We start from the raw sequence: 22,282 nt of genomic DNA, 5'->3' as shown, positions 1-22,282 counted from the left end.
TACAACCCAGAATTTTGGCTCCAACATTTTTTCCACTCATCCACATGTCACTAGGTACTGCCCCGTGCTCTGTACTGGTGTGGAGACAGGAAGACACAGGTGAGAGCAGGCAGGCTGTCTTATAGTCGCTTGACCCACAGGTGACACCTCAGGACTTAGCAAGCCCTGGGTCTCCATGAACCCAAGTGGTCAGGACAGTGGCCCAGCCACTTCATATCAATCTATAAAATACCCAGCGACAGGTAACAAGGAAGAACCAAAAGCAGCCTAACAGACAGGACCCCTGTCCATGGGTGTGCACAGGACTCCTGCACTCTAAGCCGTCAATGCTTCCACATGACACTGAGAACACAGTAGTTATAGAACCAGGCACCCAGGTAGGAGATGAGATGAGGTGGTGAACTCCCCCCTGGTCCTTGGTCATACAGAATACCCAGAGTCCATACTCCTTTCTATTTAAGATGTTTCCTTAGTTCAAACAATTTACAATTCCATTCTCCCGAAAGCTAGTTCGCTCATTTTGAAAGTTGGTGGGACTTTTTTCGCTCAATAAAACATTGGTCATCTTTCCTACCAAGACTTCATTGGCCTAGAAAAAAAGAAAAGCCTTCACGCAGGTAGCCATGGTAACAGATACTTCCGTTCAAACAAGGGCCAGAGACAGAAACAAGCAGCGGAGCCAACACACAGCCTAGTTCACCACAACTCCACATAAAGCCTTGTTCTCCGAACTCATTTTTATTAGCTCCGAGATTAGCATGACTTCTGGGTTCCCAGATGAGTTTCTTTCCCTGGCTACTCCCCAGGCATAACTAACCCAGAGCCTCCTAAACTCTGGGGGCCACAGTCTACAGTCTGTCTCTCCTTCCTTGGGCACACAGCACCATGGCCCCCTGACCCTCCTCGAGTGCAGGAGTGTACCCCTCACTCCCGTGTGACAATATGTTTGCAAGACAAGAAAGAGAAAGGACATTGAGGTCAGTGATTGCTCCAGCACTGAATCTGATGCAAGAACACCAAAGGAGGCAGGACCAAAGAGAAATCCTCAGTCCCCATCATGTGTGCCTGGTGTGTGCTAGGAAGCTGTGGCCAATTCCTTATAGTCCCCATGGCCCGGGGGCTCACATGAACCGCCAACACTGGGGAGCTGCTGGGGAGTCTCTGGTTGAACCCGTGAGCGCTCAGCTAAGCTGGAAGAAGAAGCGGGAACAAAAGCAGGATATTCGAGACTCCCAGGCAGGTAGCATGGTTTGTGTTCAAAGCCCTTTATCCTGCGTGAAGTGTGGACAGGTGGGCCGCAGACATCCTGCCCTAAGAAGCACCAGGGACAGTGGTTTTCAGAGTTTGTAAACCTCTGGACTGCTGGGGCTCCAGGTAGAATCTGGGCACCATCACCCTTCACTGTACAGCTGAGAAAATGGAGGACAGGGAGTGACTCCTCGTGGAAACGGAGCACCATTGCTGACTCAGTGTGTGGCAATGAAAGGGTGACAAGGGTCCCCTGAGGACCGATCTGAAAATGCACCCGCAGATCCCAGCACCGCCCCAGGGCTCTCCACCCAGGCTTCCCCAGCTCACGGTTCCCACTGTCCCTGCTGAGTGACTAGGACCTGCAACTTCTGCAGGTGAGGGAAGAGAGAGTGAGGTAGAGCCAGCAGGCACTCTCTTCCGAGTGGCAGACTCCACACCGACCTCAGACAGAGCCTGAGGCCTGAGGCCTTTTTGACACACTGACCTGCTCCTCTGGCCATGCCTGCAAGGGGTCCTTTGTCCCCAAGTCCACTATGGTACTCAGTTCTCAGAAAGAAAGCCGAACCCCAGCAGCAGCAACCTGCCTCCCCTAGTATGGGGTTTTCTAAAACCCCTGCTGACTCAGAATGCTGCTCCCTGTCACCAGAAAGCCTCACTGGCTATTTCACAGAAGTCACTCAAACCCGCTCGCTCTTTATTCCCCCTGGCTGGGCTCTGTCACTGGACTCGCTGCCAGCTAAGTACCAGGATGACTTCGTGAAAACAGAATGTGCCCCTTTGTAAACGCCCACAGCAGCCGAGTCTCCAGATTTCCAGGAGTTTTTGCAATAAACCTGGATTCCTTGTTTCATCTGTCTGAAGAAATTTATGCAAGGCCTTACAAATAACCTCTTCTGAACACGCGTGTGCTCCTCCCTAGGCTCCCAGACCTGGCTAATGACTAAGCTCCTATGTGGATAGAGGTGTACCACGCGGGCTGCTGCAGCGCACAGCCCTGCCTGCTGCTGCCCTGATCCAGCTGTGCCGATCCTCCAGGATAACACGGGAACAGGCATAGGACTAGAGTGCAAAGCTACTCCTTCAGTACATCTAACAGCTGTTTTCCATCCATGAAATTGTAAAGCCAAGATAGCCTAAAATCCCACAAGGATTGCTTCAGCTTACTGAGTAGAAGGTCGCTAGCCAGACACATAAACCAGAAAATCCTTCGCAACTTTACTGGAACTTCATGCAGATAAAAACAAAACAAAAAGCAAAATGACTTATTTTATAACAAAGTGCAAGTTCATATGTGGCTAAGGAAACAGAGGGCACTTTGGCACACGCAGCACCTACAAGGGGGTAAGGCATGTGGTCTCCAAAAGAATGGCACCCCATGGCCGAAACCGCACATGGCTCTGAACACAGATCCTGTCCCCTGCTGGACACTCCTACCACAACAGAATCTAGCTTGGGCTTGTTTGCATGTCTGTGTTTCCACCACCACGTGAACACCAAATTTCTTACTGTTGGACAGGAAAGCAAGTTACGTTCCTGTCCCTGCAAATGGCGAGCCCAGGGCCAGGCTCTGGTGCAGAGATGAAACACAGCAATGTCTGCTCTCGGGTGGGCGCAGGGTAGCAAGGTGGGTGAAAAACGCCCACTGCTGCTTCTCCTCGTCATGCACATCCTCCCTGCACCCCGGGAAGTACAGACATGCATCATGCAATCAGTCATCTGTCCCTAAGGGAGGCAGGAAGGCAGATGGCAGGGAGGGGACACTTACAGTTGCTCTAGAGAGGCAAGTCCCTTAAATGCTTGCCTGTCAATTGACTGGATCTCATTCTTGTACAAATAGCTGAAACAAGAAACATGGAGGAGTATTAGCATACACATGAGCGCTCACCTCCAGGGGGGAAGAACTGAGCGGGCACAAGGAGAACAGTTTGAAATCAATGACTGCAGGAGGGCACAAACAAGACATTACGCTGCGGGTACCAGGCCACTCTCAATAGTCAACTTCTCTTAACTTCAAGGATCAAGAGCAAGGGGGTCCACAGATTCTCCTATGTGTCTACTGAGGTCCTGACATCTGCTTTCAAGCCTGGGAAGATAAAATGATTTCTCTCCACATACATAAGGCATTGACTGTAAGATCACAGCCAGCACTTTCAACGAAAAAGAAACACCAGCACAGCTCTGGGAAAACAGGGTGTCTTGAATTCCTCTCCCACCCAGAGCCCATTCTTCTACAGCAGATGACTCCTTCCCAAGAGTCATGTGTGCTACAGAGTCTGTTTGGATTGGCCTATACTCTAAGAAGGGACTTTACATTTCTAGATGGTCGAAATTAAAACAAATAATTATATTTCATGCTAACAGGAGCACTGCGCGATGTTCCTAACTCAGGGTCCTTCAACAGTCCATGGGAGCAGGATACAATGATCCTTCCATAGGTTCCTTCGCCTTCGTTCTGCATGAAGGGTGACCAAATACAAACCCCTGATCCTCTGCAGAGAAACCCCAACCTGACTCAGCATAGGCAAGGATTGCCACTGTGATGTGCCACAGTTCCAAAAGGAGCCACCCAGCATGTGTGATGGAGCTACCTCGGTGTGACATCTCAACATGTGGACAAGCCAGGCCTACACTGTCCCTCAGCACCCACACCTTGGTAGCGATCCGGGTGGCTACGGAGGGTACTATGACTTAGAGATGATTCCCCTGGCCTCCGGGATTGGTGGGTCTGCCACGTCCTTTATTATAAATGGTTTGTCATCATTTGTGACTCAGGCAGAGGTCAAGTCAAAGGCAAACTCCCTGCTAGGAGAAACTTACACTTCAAGCTGATGGCTCAGCATCTACTATTACTACTGTGTTCATCTAGTGTCCATGAACATACATCAAGGGTGTGTGTGTGTGTGTTGTATGATGAAATTAAAAACGATATCATGGAAACAGAGAATGGGACATTAAGGGAAGTGGGAAGCAGAGGGGGTAATGAATTTCGGTCAGGACAGAGCAAAAGTTGGGGTTGATGGAAGGGGGAAGCCAGTGGGAGAGAAGGCACACTGAGGGCAATGGCGTCTAGGAACCAATGAGAAAGCGTCATGACACCTGTATATGAATACGCCATAATAAAACCCAGTCCTTTGTGAGCTAACATTAATAAACATAGAAAATTAAAACTGAAAAATATGAATAGCAACAAACAAAAAGATATGTGAGAAAAAAGGGAAATAAAATTAAAAACAGACAACATTCTTTGTCTTAATTCTTGGGGTACGACATGTCCAGGATCCCACTTCATGGGACTGGACCTTCTCAAAGGGTCTCACCCCTTCCTTTCATGAGAATCACTAAAGTGGCCCTCCAAAGAACCATAAACTTTAGCACCCAGGACCCAACAACAAAACCCTGTCAGGAACTGGTCCTCCAGGCTCTTTGAAACCATGCACCTATAGTAAAAACTCAACCTTTCTGCATCCCAGTTTCTTAAATGGACAGAATCGCTGAGCTAAGTAACCATGCACAAGGGTTTTAGGAACTTCCTGGTACATGTCCACTTCTTAGGCCTGAGTTACCACAGCCTCCTGTGTCTACTTCTTAAAGCAAAACACCAAAGAATGTGGCCTTCTTCTAATGCAGGGAGACAGTCATTGTGAGGGGTGTGTAAATAATTCAGTCAAACTAATTTATATGAATGTGTGTGTTTATAAAGACACTTGTGGTACTGGGGGTACAGCTAAAAGGTGGAGGGGCAAATCTCTGGATTCCATGCCCAGCACCACAAAACAAGACATTTAAAAACAAAGACACCGGAGCACGATGCATTTCCTTAAGAATAAAAAAAAAAGTTAATATTCTAATAATTCATTGTAATTTCTTATTTTACGTTTGATCCTTGTACCATGCACTATCTCAAGCACCCATCTCATCATTGGGAAATAAAGAAATGAAGTAGGTGGCCAGTGCCTGAATAGAAGTAATGGCGGTCCAGAAAATAAGAACTATGCAAAGTTAAAAAAAGAAAATAACCAATATCCACAAAGCTGAAATAATAAACTTTAGACATAATCTTTTTCCTTTTTAAAATTATTTATTTATTTATTTATTTGTTTGTTTATTTATTTATTTATTTATTTAATGTGTGTTGGTGTTTTGCCTGCATGTAGGCCTTGTGTGAGGGTGTCAGAATTCCTCGAACTGGAGTTATAGACATTTGCGAGCTGCCATGTGGGTTCTGGGACTGGAACCCGAGTCCTCTAGATGAACGGCCAGTGTTCTCAACTGCTGAGCCATCTCTTCAGCACCAAGGCATATTCTTAAACATGTAAAATACTATTATTATAGTGATGTTCAACGTGCTCTCCCAATGTGATCTCCCAGGGAGCTGGAGGACGAAGCCAGCAGGGCGGGAGGCATTGGGCTCCAGTTTTTGGCAGCCTGTCTCCCCGTGTGACCTGGTGTAACTGTCTCTATGGAGACCTACTGTCCTGACCCCACTCTATGCTAGGGGAGGGAGAGAAGCAAGAGTATGGCTGTTTGGAAGGGAAGCAGCCAAAGGTAAGGCCAGCACGTATGGTTTAAAAGACGTTGTGGAAGACAGTACCCCAAACTTCTTGAGACCGAGTGTATTCTCAGAAGGAAAAACAAAGTGAAACATAAAAAGGTTAAAAATGCAGGTGCGTGCACATCGATGCTGGCATCAGCTGACTCCACTTTCCAGGAAATCAATCCTCCCTGGTAGAACTTGCACGGCAACAGCAAGGAGGTCAACAGCAAAGGTTGGGAGCAGAAGCCTGCCATCCTGGCTGCAAGCATTAGCCCTGAGAGTGTCTATGCCAGAGGAGCTGGGGGCAGGGTTTGCAAACAACACTGGCACCGAGGAAAATGTATTCCAGTAAACAGAGCTGTAGGGAGGTCCACTGGCATCTCAGGTCAAAACCGATTTCCTGTACACATCAACACTGAAAAAAAAAAAAAAACTACTCGGTTTATAAAAAAAAAAAAATCAGCTCAAAACCAAGGTGTTTCCATGCATTATGGTGTGGATTTCCCTGACAAAAATAACTGACAAAATGGCTTACTTTGGGAAGTCAGCTAAGGTCCTAAAAGAATCGTTCTTATTCTGGGCACAACCAGAGGACACCATGTTTGCCTCACCCTTCCCATTCACTCTAAGCACCTAGGCAGGGTACTAAGCTGGTACAAGACAGGATATTCCTCTGTGACCCCAGGCTAACCTTAAACTTGAGGGGGGGTCCTCAAGTGTTAGACTCATAAACAACACTCCTGACGTTTAAACATGTTTATAAAGAGTAACCATTTTCTAAACCTCAGAGATGACTTCAACAAGTAAGAGATGATCCGAACCATAAAAGCAAATATTCAAATAAAAAACACTTCACTAGATAAAAATCAAAAGAGGCAAAATTCAGGAAGATGAAAACATTACCAGAAATTAGTGACACTCCAGAGAAATTAGCACCTCACAGTCAGAACCCACCTACAGCTGGAAAAGCAGCTGAGCTCTCATTGGCTACAGCAGGCGTTTCTCTGTGCATATACCCTAGGGGGCTGTCTGTGTGCACTGCCCCGCCCACCCTGGAAAGTCATAGCGCCCAGCCCACACCTGCCAAAGGCAGTACATATGTGCGTGTCACTCAGTCCACGTCGCCTATCACTTATACAGACGACAACACGGTGTAGAATCTCACTCACCTAAAACTGAAACCTTGTGGGATAGTGTCTTTACAGTTACCCACAAACAGGACAAGCCTTGCTTCTACGTTTAAATACTCTAAAGACAGACAGCAAGTATGTAGGGCTGAAAGCCGCTCCACAACTTACAGGTATTTTAAGTTCTCCAGGTCCTCAAAGGCACCACTGGGAATCCTCTTGATCTGGTTATTGTTGAGAAGCCTGTGGAAGAAAATGCCAAGAGATGTTTGTAAAACAATCAAAAATGTTTCCAAATTATACTAGGGAAAACGATTTCTGTAGCCTTGAAAGGGTCAGAAAATGATGAAATATAGACCTTACTGCCAGTGGTCATTAAATCCCAGCTCAGGAAACAGCTTGAGTTACTATGGTTACCAGATTACCTCTCTCTGCCATGGTCATATACATTAAAGAGGTAAACTCTCTCCCTCCGCTAATCACAGGAGGATGCATCTTTCCAAAACCACCTTTCCGTGTCTCTGATCTGACAGGACTAAGGGCCAGTTTACCACACTGAATAGGATGTTTGTCTCTGAGGTTTGCCATTCTTCCACAGGATGAGGAGCTGTGCAGAGCCACCTCCCTCTCACTCTGCCCTTCAGGACATGGTTCCTTATTTCCACACCACTAGGATCAAAGCTCTGTGGTGTAACTCAGTGGCTCCAAAGCCTTGTCTATGGCCAGGCTGAGCTCAGGAGATGACTGTCCTCCTCAGTCATACAGGGGAGAGATGAATGCAGGCACCTGCCGCGAGATCAACCCAGGCAGCCAAGGGAGGTGTGAATTGGGAGTGCGTTCCACTGAGGCCAACCCAGGCAGCAGAGAAAGGTCTGAAGAAATGGGAGTGAGTCCCACTGAGGCCAACCCAGGCAGCCAAGGGAGGTGTGAAGAAGTTGAGTGAGTCCCAATGTGGCCAACCCAGGCAGCTGAAGCAGGTGTGAAGTGGGAGTGAGTCCCACTGAGACCAACCCAGGCAGCTGAGGGAGGTGTGAAGTAGGAGTAAGTCCCACTGAGAAAACCTAGGCACCTGAGGGGGGTGTGAAGTGGGAGTGAGTCCCACTGAGACCAACCCAGGCAGCTGAGGGAGGTGTGAAGTGGGAGTGAGTCCCACCGAGGACAGCCCAGGTAGCTGAGGCAGGTGTGAAGTGGGAGTGAGTCCCACTGAGACCAACCCAGGCAGCTGAGGCAGGTGTGAAGTAGGAGTAAGTCCCACTGAGACCAACCCAGGCAGCTGAGGGAGGTGTGACGTGGGAGTGAGTCCTACAGGAAGTCTAGGTGTGCTGGTCTACATGCAAAAGGCAGCTAGGTCTCCACTATCCTGTCTTCTACCATTCATCCCCTCCAGCTGTGGCAATCAGAGAACAGCCATAGCACCGACATTTGCCTACAGCTACATAGTACAACCATCTTTCTTTTTTCTCTCTCTAGCACCAACTAGATCTTCTCACTTACAGTGTGTTCAAGTTCTTCAGCCTCTTGAATGCCCCAGGTTGGATCTCTCTGATTCTGTTGAACCGAAGATCCCTGCGAAGAGATAGGAAATGTATTTTAATCAATTAATTAATTTTAATTAATTAATGCACAGCTTCTCTCCTTTAAACAAATTACTTCAAGATAAAAAGACGTTTTAAAAATCACATAGGCCACCATCTCTGGGTAAACTCTCTCTCATTGTCGGAATATTTCTCTTTCTGAGTGAAGGAACAACACTACACACAAGAAATCTGTTTAACTGGTAAGTGTGGGTAGATTAAAACAAACAAAAAAAAATGACAGGAATGAATGCCTTGGCCAAACCCACTGAACATTCTACTTCCAGAAAACCTCGGGACAACACACAGGTAGATCTATGTAGATCCAAGGTGTCAAGCCTGCTGTGAGCACAGAAACCTTCAGCATTTGCCAGCAAGAGCAGGTGCTGAAACACCTGAGGGGCAGTGTTATCTCCATGATTTAACTGGCTATCTCAAGTGCTAACTCATCTCAACGGGGAAATTGGGAAAGAGCCAGCCTTCACACAATCTGCAGGCTAGTGTTCCCAAACAGGTAGATAAGCAGAGTTCGGCTTATACTGAAGTATTAAAGGGGTCCTCATTTTCCCTGGGGAGGGGCGCATACATAGGCAGCAGCATACGGGGACTGGAGAGCACAAAAGAACTGACTTCGGACTGATCAAGCAAAACAAGGGCTCTAAACCCGATGGAGCTGAGCTCAGAGCGAGTATTGAAAGATTTGGAACACTCACACACCACGGTGCAAGCCCATAGACAGGACAGCCAGATCAAAGGCCTTCGGGCAGCTAGGCAGTGACAATGTGTAGACACCCCTCTCAAAATGCTCATCACTAGCTTGAGCTGAAAAATCAATTTATAGGCTAGTGAGGTAACACAAGGGGAAAGGCACGCGCCACCCACCCTGAAAACCAAAGTCTGTTTGCTGGGAACCACATGGTGGAGGGGGGAAAATGACTCCCACAAGTTACCTCTAACTTTCACAAATGCATAGTGGTATACACACACACACACACACACACACACACCTGAAAAAAAAAACCATCTAAATTTACACATGTGAATGTCATTGAGTAATAAACAGAAGCCCACATCTTTAACAGGTCATTTCAATAGGGATTTTGTTGTAGGTTAAACTGTGTTTTCCCAGAATTCATGCATGTAAATTCTAACCCCAGTGCCTGGGGTAAGGCCGTGTATGAAGATGCAGTCTTCCATAGAAGATCAAGTTTAAACATAGGTCCTAGTCTGACATAACTGGTGTCCTTATAAGAAGGAAAACAGGAAGACAGATATACAAGGATGGGGGACAGCTAGTGAAGGTCACAAGTCTACTGGAAAGGAAGAGGTCATGAGGTAAGGGAGGGGGTTCCCTGATAAGCATTTCAGTCACCACTTACAGCTGTGCACATCTGGCTAAGCCACGCTGTGAGACCTGGGACAGAACAGGAATCACGGGACGACTCACAGTCAGAGTAATGAGAAGTCATTTCTCCTAGGCTATCCTCTGACCTGAAATGTTCACTGTCTCTTAAGGATCTGATTATTTTGAGCAGATTCCACAGATGCCAGTGACCTATAGAATCAGTTCCACTTCCACGTCATAGTTCAAAAGGAGACTTCACAAAATGCACCTGGGTCACTAAAGTGAACTGTTTGGCTGAGGAGCCAGCAAAGGGATGTGGTTGGTCCTTCTTGCTATGGTCAAGTTCTCCAGGTGAAAGGTAAGTCAAGGTCGCTTGCCTTTCTGCTCCCAGAGTAGCCTAGCTTCATTCCAGTCTCCAAACCATGCCCTCTTACTCACGTTCTCCTCTAGGATATTACCGTGGGTCCTGCTCTTGCCCTCGCCAGTCCTTGGTATTGACATAGATGTCTTTATTTAAGTGAGATTTTACCTCACAGTGCATCCAGCAGGACATGGGGAGAGTCAAGAGAGGGGGTGGACCACAGGTGAAAGATCTGTGGAAGGGTTGAAGCCAAACGGATCAACTGTTGCTAAGACGTGAAATCTGGTTAGCCAGGCTTTAGGGTGACCTCAGACATGGGGCAGAGGCTCTAACCAGACCCAAGTGTCAGACACGTGATATATTCCGGGGTGTGCCACACATCAATACTTAGAGACAGAAAACACGCTCAGCGTGGGAACCAGTCGCACTACCGCGAGCTCATCAAATTCCATCCCAAAGGACAATGCACATGAATCTCTTGGAAGCTAAACAGCAGCTAAGGAGGGCCAAAAGGTTGAAAGGCACCGCCCCCAGTCTAGAGTTGGGGCCACCAACCCTCTGGTCCTAGGGACAGAGCGCTGACTATGAGCACTGAGCCCATAGTCAGGGCTTAGAGGGCCATGGTACAACTTCACACCAGTGAGCACAGACTGGAATCTGAGGGCTTGACAAGCTGAGGGGGACAGACGCCTGCTGAGTTGCTTCTTGCATTTTAATGCGACTGCACCTTAGTCACCATGCATTTCTGCTAGATAGAGCTGGGACAAGTTCAGAAGGCAATTTCACAAGTTGTACCTAAGCAGCCAAGGACTGCCCATCTCAGGCTGAGGCTAAGAGGGTAGAGTGTCCCCTCTGAAACCAAAGGTGGCGCGCGGGGGGGGGGGGGGCTCTTAAATAACCAACTGAAACCTCAGTGAACCAAAGCAAAACTTCAGAACTGAGAAAAAGTAGTTGAGATGAAAAGCTCTCTCCACATACCTTGCAACATACTTAATATTGCAGATGCGGGACCGTGAAAGCCTAGCTGAACGCTGGAGGCTACCCGACTGGAAAGACAGATGTTTATCCTTATTCACATGTATGCTTTTCTGTCTGATGACCGCAGCACAGGAAAAGAGCTGAAATGGGCACGGTTAAAAGGAGGGGGGCAGGGTGACAATCCAGTCTACATGTCCACACTTCGCAAAGACAATGGAATAGCTTCAGACACTCTCATCTTGCAGGGGAAAGAGAGGGACAGATGGCAGAGTTCTATACTTCAACTCAGAGACATGCTGTGGCCTTGGGATATCACAAGAGGAACCAAATGCCCTTTCAAGGATGAGTTGCAAGTTCAAGGCCCTGCAGGGGCATGACAGGGCTTCATTTCTCCTGAATGAACACATTTTTAGGGAGCCACAGGGAAGGCTGTTCTTTTACAAGGCTCCTACAGAATCCTCATCCAGCAGCAGCAGCATCCGGGGTAGTGGCTGAGGCGGCATTTGGCAACTTTTAGATGGGAATTCTGGTTCACACACAAGAGCACATAACAGGAACTTCAGGACAGAGCAGAAGTGTGTGTCTTAGCAAACTCTCCAGGGGAAGCAAGATGAGGCTCAAAAAGTACCCTTCAGTTGCTAGGGAGGTCACAGCACACAAATGAATTTGTACATGTGTGTATGTGAACGATAAGGAAATGGTATTTATACATGTTTACTGGTTGGTGTGTGCATACCTCTTTTCCAGCCCCTGGTCTATTTATCACTGCTGAGATGTTTAAGTGTGAATAGACCAACACTTTGATGTCTGTGCATGTCTTAGGAAACAGACCCTAGAGAACTGGAGCATGTGGTCCTCTGCCCTCTTCATCATAGATTTAGGACAATTTGGTTGGCCCTGTAGTTCTTATTTTTAAAATCATAACAGTCCTACGAAAAACTCTAACCAGGAAAAAAAAAAAAAGACCACTGCCCTAAACTTTACAAACTAAAAAGCACTTCAAAGTCTCTTCTTGGCTCTGAGCTCTCTCTCCTTCACTGGGCCAGGAGTGGGGAAAGTGCACCAGTGGTCAGGGAGTCATGGCGCCCCACCAATTTGCTAATGACTAGGCCATCTGGCGCCCACCCTCATGGTTCGGAAAAAACACTTCCCCAGCAAATAATGAATGTCTCAAACTTCCTCCATGGAGTTGGCATGAAGTAAGAGTGGAGGTGGATTCTGGAAAGGTCATAAACAGAATGATTACTTAAAAACACCTGAGTGTGAACCTCAGAGAGAGTAAATACGTTTGTTCCGTTGCCACCAGGGCCCCAACCCCAAAAAACTCCCTAGAGCAGCTCTCCATGGTGAAGAGCACCGGTTTGTTTTGTTTTCTAAACCCTGGACACTGGGTCATAAATACCAATAGAGGTGAGACCAAGGACATGCCGTGAAGGACACAGACCCCAAGTGAGCATCCTTTTCAGACCGGAAGCCTCAAGAACACTCATCCTGAGTATCACCTGTCCCCCACAGAGCTCAGAGATTCGCCCAGTGACAGCACAGCCTGGGTGTCAATCTCTCTGTTAGGCAGGTTTGACACTTGAGTATCCCCAGAATACATAGGCGAATACCCAAAGGCTCCCCAGATGGTGACTGGGGAGCAAGATCATGGCTTGCCTCACAGTCCCTATTTGGCTACAGTGGTAACCAAGGTTTCCTTCTGGAGAAGTGGCCCTGGGAGATTAGGCTAAGGAATTAAAGGGTGGGCTAGGGGGAAGTAGCTGGGGGGGGGGGGGTAAAAGTCAGGCCAGAGGAAACTCCCTCCATGGCAAGTAAGAGCTCTGAAACTCTAAACCACCGAGAGTCTGCCATTTTGTACACGGCAGAAGAAATGCACTGGGAGGGAATCAGGCTTAGCTGTGAGCACAGACTCATGCTGGGGAAGGTTCTGGCAGTTCATTTCCAGACCCTTCTAGACCCTCCTGTCCCGACAGCACCTTTTCTCTTCTTCCCCAGGTTATAGCACTGCCATTCTGACCCAGCACAGCCCTTTCAGGTGCAGAGTGTCTTCAGTAAGGGTGAAAAAACGAAATACATTTCCCACTCCAGCTCAGCATCTGAACACAGGGAAAGAGAGTCATGTTCTGTTTAAAGGGCTAGCAAGGAGTTTCACGGTTTGTCTCACTTTTAATCTTTGCTTATTTCTTCCCATCATTCCAAAATCTTAATAGAAACGCAAAACCTACCAGAAAAGCAAAACCAAATGCTTGGGAAAAAATAATCTAGCTCAGGTTTATATTATATATCAAAGCTGTAACTCATGAGTCTAGTGAGGTGATTCGACATGGAAAGGAGCTTGCTGCCATGCTTACCACCAACCCAAGTTTCCCCAGCCCCACATGGTAGAAGGGGAGAACCAACCCACAAGTTATCCTTGGCCTCCCATAAGCATGCTATGGTATACAAGTGCACACGTGCCTAAGCAAAATCAATCAATGTTAATACAAATGTTTAAGAGTCATAACTCATCAAAGAAACAGAATAATAAAAACAAGGTGCAAGATTTTTCTCTTGGTTTGTTGTTGTTATTGTTGTTGCTTTGGGATTTGAGGTTGTATGTGAGTGTGTGCACACATGTATGTGCAAGTGCGCATGTGTGGAGGCTGGGGTGACAGGGAAGTACACGGCCACAACCAGCTCAGGTGCCAAGGATCTAAGCTCAGGTCCTCAAGCTTACATGGCAACTACCCTTACCCGCTAAGCCATTTTCAGAGTCCAAAATCCAAGTTTAAATCTTTCTCTGGGAAATTTGCCTTAGAATCCCCCTCCACAAGACCTGAAGAGGCACATTCCACTCCGTGGTGCTTACGTTAAGCAGAAGGAATTAACTATACACAAAGAAGTAGCACTTAAGGATTGCATTCAAAATTTACTTACTGCAGTCCTCCATAACACCACTTCTACAATAATACTGGATTTTTTCCCATTAAAAGTGCCATGTGTTTTCATTTACTTTGAAATTTAAATATTAAGAATGATTTGGTCAACAAATTAAAAATAGTTAGTGTCTTCTGTTCGGTCTGAGAGCCAAAACTACTCTTTTGCTCACAGATGAAGAAGGCTGTCAGTGTGTCAAACCACACACAGTTACTTCTCAGGTATGATGGCCACATAGCCTGCATCTCACTGGAGGTTTTGTTATTTAGTACTTGGTGCTTATGTCTACTAGCGAGAACCTGCAAACACCCCATGGATAAGGCTTCTCCGAGATGAGCTGAATGCATGCGTACTTGCTGAGATTTTTATTGCTACTTCTTCTTTACCATCTGGGGTTTTCAAAAGTTCATTTACAGATTACAAAAAATCTGAGATCTCTGGTATCACAGTATCAAAAATCACGGAGTACCAGGGCAGGTAACCTTGCATCTTTGTTCTCCAGGCACAGAACTTGAGCGTGGGTGTGCTCCAGACTGGTGAATGTTAAGTTGATAAACACTCCTCCCAGGAATGTAGGCTCACAGGCACTCACCTGAAGGAGTGACGGCTCCTCTCCTTTGTACATCAAGTATTTTAAATGCGTTCTAGTTTTTAAAGTCAGAATCATGGCAGTACAGGTCAAGCCCTCTCTCCTAGCAGAGCCCTGAGTACACTTGTACCAGCCCCCGACACACTATCACCTCACAGTGAAATGCTGAACGACTACTTAACGGCGGCTGAAGGAGAGGTGAAAAAGAATCCTAAAGCTAGATTTTGTGTCTTTCAGCAATATTTAGCTACACTAAAAGAATTTCTACCCCATGCTTATGAGTGTATACTCATTAGTGAAAAAGAAAAAAAAAGCTAAAACCTGGTCCTTTGATAGTTAAAGACAGCATCATTCCCCATAGGAACACAGAAATCAGTTCATTTTGTGTCTGTTAGGATGTCTTTTGGGTCAGCCTTACACAACACACTTACTTTTTGAATGACTGCAACTGAATCCCTTTGTCCCATACACCACACTATGATAAGAGCAGTATTTACAAGTAGATCACTGCAGGACAGCAGGAGCCAGAGTGTATGGAAAGCAGAGGCCTGGGAAGAAGGTTACTTCAGTCTACTGATGGGAGGAGGAATAACCATAGGGATGAAGGATGCTGATGTGGAGGAAAGCACATAAGAGCTGTGTACGGAGAGAATTGTGGAGCACCCCTTTCTTTTCTCAGCTACTGGGGACTGCTGATCCCTGCTGAGGATGGAGGTGCACAGCTTGAGGTGCTGGTAGTGAAAGGGGCTGGAAAGAATCAAAGCATCGTTTTCTACAAAAACCACTGACCCACTGCAGCTGATAGGGAATTCCTGGGGTGTAAATTAGCCAAGTGTTTGCCCAGGGTTGGAATGACACTTGTGGGAACAGAGAAGAGGGGAGGGAAGAGGAGGGGAAGGGAGAGGGAGAGGGAGAGGCAGGGCAGGGCTGATGTGTGCTTAAAAAAAATGCAGTTCAGAAGGAGAGTCCAGAGTCTGAGGGAAAGCATGGTCCTGAACTGCATGAATGAAGGCGGAGGAGGTGGGCCTGGAGCTCTGCAGGCTGACCCAGCAACTCTTGGAAGCCTTGCTACCGCCCCCTGCCCACCTGCCCACCTGCCCATCTGCCCAACTGCACACCTGCCCTGAAGCTTAATGGCCATGGCCATGGCCATTCCCAACCTTCCCATTATGGAACTGTGAGCGTGCGCGTGTGTATCAGCATGTACACGTGGAAAGGTCTGGGGACAACTTTATAAATCAAATTAGGGTCTCCTAGACATCTCTTAGCAGTTTTGAACACATAGCTGTCAGTGTCCTTTCTGAGCTCACTAACTTGTGTTTGAGGGGGATACGGGGCATTTTCTGATGGGAATGATTTATTCATCGCCAATGACCTGTGGAGGTCACGCACAGGGAGAACAGAATAGAGGTGGCAGGTACACTCTGCCTGCAGGGCCCCCTGAAGCGAAGCACAGCGAGGAAAACTGGTATCAAGGGCAGGAAGATGAATGGCCTCAGCCAGAAAGCCGAACTGTCTGGCTTCAGGAGTGTGAGTTGAAATCACGCATTTTGCTGGGAACTGTACCATCCAATTCAAGCTTGCTTAAGCACATCCCTTCTTCTACTCAAACGTTACAAGCTCTTTGAGATAGGATATTTAGAACAAAAATCTTTTCAAATGATTTAAGGAGAAGAATGTTGGGCATTGTGATTGACAGTCCCCCCCAACCCTCCCACCCCCAAGGTGTACCCTTTCCTATTAGCTCAGCTTGGGAATCTCAGAGGGGCATTTCAGAAGCCCTGGCCTTCCCATGGCCAGGTACAGCAAGGTGTAACTAGACTTCACATCTCTTTCACCCCTTCCAACTCCATCCACCATCCCCTAGTCTGACCTCATTCCCCGGCCTGCTGATGTCAGTATCACTGGTGCAATCAACCCATTCGATAATTGCCATGACTGTTGCTACAAAGGCAAACCATGACCCCCCCCTTACCTCCCTCTTTTCTCAGGCTCCACACCCAGCCTTAGCCCTTTCCACGCTGTACATAAGTCTCCTCCATCCAGCAATGAGATATAACCCCTGGTTCCAGAGCCAGACACATAATGTCCTCTCAACCCAGAATCATTTCTCACTATGCATCCTGTGGGCTCCTTGGAACCACATTAGCTCAGGAAAGTTGGATCCAGTCTCAAAGGCTATGACAAAAGCTATGTTAGGTAGCGGTGCATGAATTTCGTCCCTGCACCATTGAGGCAGAGGCAGGCTAACCTCTGCAAACTCGCAGCTGTGGTGGTTTGAAAGAAAATGGCCCCCAAAGGGAGTAGCACTATCAGGAGGTATAGCTTTGTTGGAGGAAGTGTGCCATTGTAGAGACCGGCTTTGAGGTCTCTTTTGCTCAAGCTTCCCTTACTGTGACACTGAGTCCACTTCCTATTGCCTTCTGATCAAGATGTTGCCAGCACCATGTCTACCTGCATGCTGCCATGCTCCCTGCCATAACGATCATGGACGCACCCTCTGAAACTGTAAGAAAGCCACCACAATTAAATGTTTTCCTTATAAGAGTTGTCCTGGTCATGGTGTCTCTTCACAGCAATAGAATCTCTAACTAAGACAGCAGCCATGTTGGTCTTATGTAGCAAGTTCCAGGCCAGCTACATGGTAAAACTCTATCTCAAACAGAAAGAAAAAGGAAAGTCCTCTTAGGGTCTGTCTGGATGGATCCCACTGTGACTTTGCACACACTCCTGGGGTCCTGGGCTTATGGAGCAGAGTGAACCTGAGTTAGCGAACTCCCCACAAGCCTAACAAAGCTTCCACATGAGCAAGCACTGTGAAGAGGCCCTGCTGATATGTTCAGGCATGTTAGGAATTTAAAGCCACAGGCTCAGCTCTAAGAGAGGAGCTCTATGCTGTCCCTTCATGAATGAGCTTCTTAAAAAACACAAAACCAGGCTAGTAAGAGTACTCAGCTGGTAAGAGAGACAACCTGACTTCTGTCCCCCCTTTCCACACAGTGAGACACAGATATATACACATGTACACATATAGTACATAATAAACCAACAATAGAATAAATTTATATTCTTAAAAACAAAACAGAAAACTCAGCAAAGTTTTTAAAGGCTTAAAATTTGGACAAGCATGAAAGCGGCTTGTGGCTCAAACCCTGCTTGTCTATTTGTTTCAGGGTCTGAGTCCCAGTGATGATTTTTAACAACCAACCTTTTTTAAATCACATGTCCCACTTTGAGCTCTTTAGAAAATAACTTTAAACTATGAACTACTCACTTTTAAAAAGCAATTAGCCCCAGCACCATCTGTCCCCAGGCAGGGGTTTGCGAGGTCAAGCCCTCAACCGCAGGTTTTCAGAAGCCCCTGATTCCAGCGAGGCTACCGCCCCAGCCTTCCATCAGGTCCCAGCGAGTCCTCCAGCAAATATGTTAAAGGGAATTGTGCAAGCCACAGCCCCTCAGGCACTCCCAAGTCTCTCCTAACGTTTCTGATCCATTGAACAGTAAAATTGAATTAAGGTATCCTTTTTTTATTTTTCTGATAGTAAACCATAGGGAAACTTATTTTAAAAATTATTTGACATACATGCACTTTTCCCATTTATTAAAGACAAAAGTAAAACTGCATGTAAACGAGACAAATGTATCTATTTCGTTATTTATTATGGAGTTACGTAAGGCATTTATACACATGTGAACAACGGAGTTTGAACATATTCCTGCTACATTCCTGTACACTTCCCTTCCCCTCTCCTTGTCCCATCAGTTCCTTCTGTCAACCTGAACAGTTCACATCCATCTTCCCGTCACCTGTACATATTATTAGATGCATCTATAAAGTCTAGGGCCCACAACTGAGAACACCATGCCACAGTTTCTCTGGGGCCGACTTAATTCACTCAATGACCAACTCCAGTTGTATCCGTTTTCCTGCAAAGAACAGAACTTCATTCCTTAGGGCTGAAACTTTTTTGCACAGATTCACTTTTTTTTTTTTTTTTTTTTGGTTTTTCGAGACAGGGTTTCTCTGTGGTTTTGGAGCCTGTCCTGGAACTAGCTCTTGTAGACCAGGCTGGTCTCGAACTCACAGAGATCCGCTTGCCTCTGCCTCCCGAGTGCTGGGATTAAAGGCGTGCGCCACCACTGCCCGGCTGCACAGATTGACTTTTAAGCAACCCCACCTGCACTAGCCAAGTCTTGCGAAAGTTAAGTTGCCAAATGCAAGCAACCAAAAAGAAATTCTACTGTAATAGTGGGCTTTTCTGCCTTCTGTTTAGACAGCATATCACACACCCAGCTCTTTCCAGACTGTCTACTGACAGGGATGCCAGCCTTCCACGGTGGAACAAGAGTGAGCCCCACGCCCATGGCGGGGTACCTCTACATCAGACCACGATACCTGGTATGGCGAGGGAAGACTGTGTCATCCACAACAGAGAAGCCAAAGGCTTTGTACCCTTGTCAAAATTCCCAGGGAAGAGACTTGTGTCCGTGTGCCCAAATCAGCCATCTGCCAGTGCATGCCCAAGAAGATCACTCGATAGAAGGAACATGAAGCCTTCGGTGCTTAAGAATAACCAGTCCCCTTGCCCAAGTGCCTGAGACAATTCCTAGGGCTGCTGAGGAGTCCAAAAAGCCTGCGGTGGAAATGACCCAGGAACCCTCATCAGAATCCTGCCCCAGCCAGAACAACAATGAGCCTTGTCCTGGGATGCAGGGATCCGCCCAGTCCTGCAGGCTAGGAAGAATGGCCCTTCTTAAATTATCTTCCCATCTCTCCCTGTTTGTAATCCCCAGTAGCTAATATTTGCTTTGGATTCCCTGTCCTGCTGAAAAAGTCCAAGGCCTGGACTGTTTCACAAAAGGCTCATCCTTTGTCTCTGCATGGTTTCAATCAGAGCTCAGTGGGGGGAAAATGTGTCTTGCTTCCTGCCAGAGCAGAAGGCTCGCTCACACAGCTAGGGTGATGGGAGAGTTCTTCTCCATCCTTCAGATGCTTGACCTGCCAGCCCACTAGAGGCCTTCATCTCCAAGCTCTGACTACCTCTTACCAAACCTCCCATCTATCTCTGGCCTACCATGAAGCCTTCTCCGGACTGAAGAGATAAAGTCCTTGTGATCCCCAAAGGATATTCAATCTACCATCGCACGGGCAGCGTGGACTTTACAAGGTCTCATTTCTCACCCGGGACAGAGCAGGACACACATATAGAGGAGATCAAACTGGGCCCTGATCTAAAAAGACTCCACATGGTAAGATGATGGCTTCAGGCTATGGCCTGCCTTGGGAGACTACTTCACAAAGTAGTGGTAGACTCCATTCTGAATGAAAATGCACAGGCAAGATAAAGCACTTGTGTGTATAGACACTCAGGAAGCAAAGACTCAAGTAAAAAGTTGCCTACCACCTGTAAACTTTAATAAAAGTAGACTAAGAACACATAGACACATGGGCAGTGGCTACAGTAGCCCCCCCCCCCCCAAACCTATTACACACACCAGCTACAACCTCTTCACCATAAGGCTACTAGGGTAACATACCAAGACTGAAGAGCTAGTAGGATTCCCCAGCACCTGGTCAGATGCCTCAAGGCTTAGTCTGAGAAACTGTTAAAGCTCAGGACATCTGCCTCTGTTTTTCTGGTCAGTGATACCTAATCCACTTCTAGCTAACCTTGAACAAGCTGTCACCACGATCTGCCTTTTACAATGGTGAGCTTGCAGGGCTAGAAGCCCTGCGGTTCGTTCATAAAAGCCTCAAATCTGGTCCCTGACAGATTCTTCCTTGAGGCTGTGTGAGCTCTCGGTCTCTGCCTTCAGTGCAGATTCTTTAACTTGTTCATAGCCGTCATATAACCCAAATATAACTGTGCAAAGTGTAACATGTGTTCAGAGAGTTGACATTATTATAGTAATTAAGACTGGAATAAAAGAATCTGGACTCTGTGATTGACAGTGGCACGATCACCAAGTGAAATCAGAATTACTCGGTGAATTACAGCACAGACAATGCACACACATTCTCAGCTTCCTATGCAACATGGGCCCCACGTGGGACTAGGGAGGAAGAACCCCAGGGTGCTTTCTCCCTTGCTTCTGCGTTCTACACCCTGGAGAAGACACAATGATAAGGTGACCGACCGTCAGCAAGCAGGAAGACTTGGAGGACAGTGTCATCTTAAGTTCACACTCCCAGTCCCAGAACCACTGTTCAAGTCCCACCCCCACTCTGTGATGGTTTGCTACAGTAGCTTGAGCTGGCTGATACAGTGCTGTGTAGATAGGGTTCTAGGTCCTCCATCCTCTGCACAAACGCTACCCAGTACCTCCTTCCTTCAGTTGTAGATATTAGGAGCACTGTAATGGGGCTTTCTGTGCAGACCACTTTCGGTTTGGGAATGGGTATGTATGTCCCTAAGAGTTACTGCTGGGTCAGGACAAACAATAGGTCAGCTACATTTGGAGGTGATGTCAATCATGTCCACGAACATACTTATTTATCCTCATTTTCGGGAAGCTGACGCATCCAGTAACCAGCTCTAATACTAGGTGTGATACTGCTCACCAGGGGGTGGAACCCATGCTCCTTCCGAAAAGGACATGGGCCATGAGCTCAGGAGGAGCACAGTCAGGAGCAAGGGCCAGTCATGAAAAGAGGGCTGAGAAGAAGCACAGCCTGCAGGACAAAATCGCCTGTTTAAGGGTGAACATCGACAGAACCAGCCCGAGGAGAGGAACAGTGGAGTCAGTGTGAGCAACGGAGGATCGGCAGGATCTCTGCTTTCCTGTCCCGGAGCCCAGGAATAAAGTGACAATCAGGTCTCCAAAGCTCAGAACAGAGAGTGTGGCTCTAGAGACATCTTTCCACATTTTGACAGCAGCGCTAGGCCCCACCCCTAGTCTGACTGTATCCTCCCAACCTTAGGACAGGGCGGGTGAGCACAGCTCTCTTGCATTCACAGTGAGAAAGCTGTGGGTCGTGACTGTGCCTCGGGGAGAGGCTGTCAGTGCCCCTATGCACAAGCCTAGCTGCATGTTCCTGACAGACGGCAAACCCTGGGTTCCCATTTGCCGGAGCCATTTGTCTGAGTTGCATTTCCAGGGTGTAGCATTGAAGGAAGAGGCAGTATCGCTTCCCTGCCCAAGAGCAGACGGTCGACACTTCTCCATGGAAGTAGTGATGTCCTACTCAGAGGCTCAGTGTTCCCCTCTCAGAGGCTCAGTGTTCCCCTCCCATAACGAGCTGTACCTGCCAGTATCACAAGAGGATCCGTGCTATGTGAAGCTAAGTGAAACCAATACCCTGTGTCTCTAGCCCAAGGCTCTCACATCTCAGCCAGCATCCATGAGGGAAGAAAGAGGACCTGTATTCACCTTGACTGGAAATGGTCCTTCCCTAAATAATGGACAACAACCAGGCCAAGCTTTGTGGTGGCCACAGCCGGCTATGCTAGGTTTGAAGTAACAATACTCTTGACTTAACCATAGGAGTGGCTGTGAATTAACTCCCACAGACTGAACATAAAACATCCCTAAAGGCTCACATTTTGGACATTTGTTCCTGGGATGTTGGTATTAAGTCTCTCTGGGACCTCTAGGAGTTGGAA

At 47.3% G+C, this 22,282-nt stretch overlaps 1 protein-coding gene across 3 annotated transcripts in view; it reads right to left on the bottom strand.

The window, feature by feature from the left end:
• Pxdn (peroxidasin) overlaps positions 1-22,282 on the bottom strand; it is a 74,655-nt gene that overhangs the window by 31,634 nt on the left and 20,739 nt on the right. For 2 of the 3 annotated variants that reach the window (XM_013351339.2, XM_005360656.3), the window contains exons 2-4: positions 8,407-8,478; positions 7,084-7,155; positions 3,017-3,088 (exon numbers count right to left, since the gene is read on the bottom strand). In XM_013351339.2, the coding sequence (XP_013206793.1) occupies positions 3,017-3,088; positions 7,084-7,155; positions 8,407-8,478 (216 nt within the window). The remainder of the gene's footprint in view (positions 1-3,016; positions 3,089-7,083; positions 7,156-8,406; positions 8,479-22,282) is intronic. The other variant, XM_013351338.2, reaches the window with a different exon arrangement.

The sequence above is a fragment of the Microtus ochrogaster genome, linkage group LG3 (assembly GCF_000317375.1).
Source record: "Microtus ochrogaster isolate Prairie Vole_2 linkage group LG3, MicOch1.0, whole genome shotgun sequence".
Lineage (NCBI taxonomy): Eukaryota > Metazoa > Chordata > Mammalia > Rodentia > Cricetidae > Microtus > Microtus ochrogaster.
This window is presented reverse-complemented; position numbering and strand designations above follow the sequence as displayed.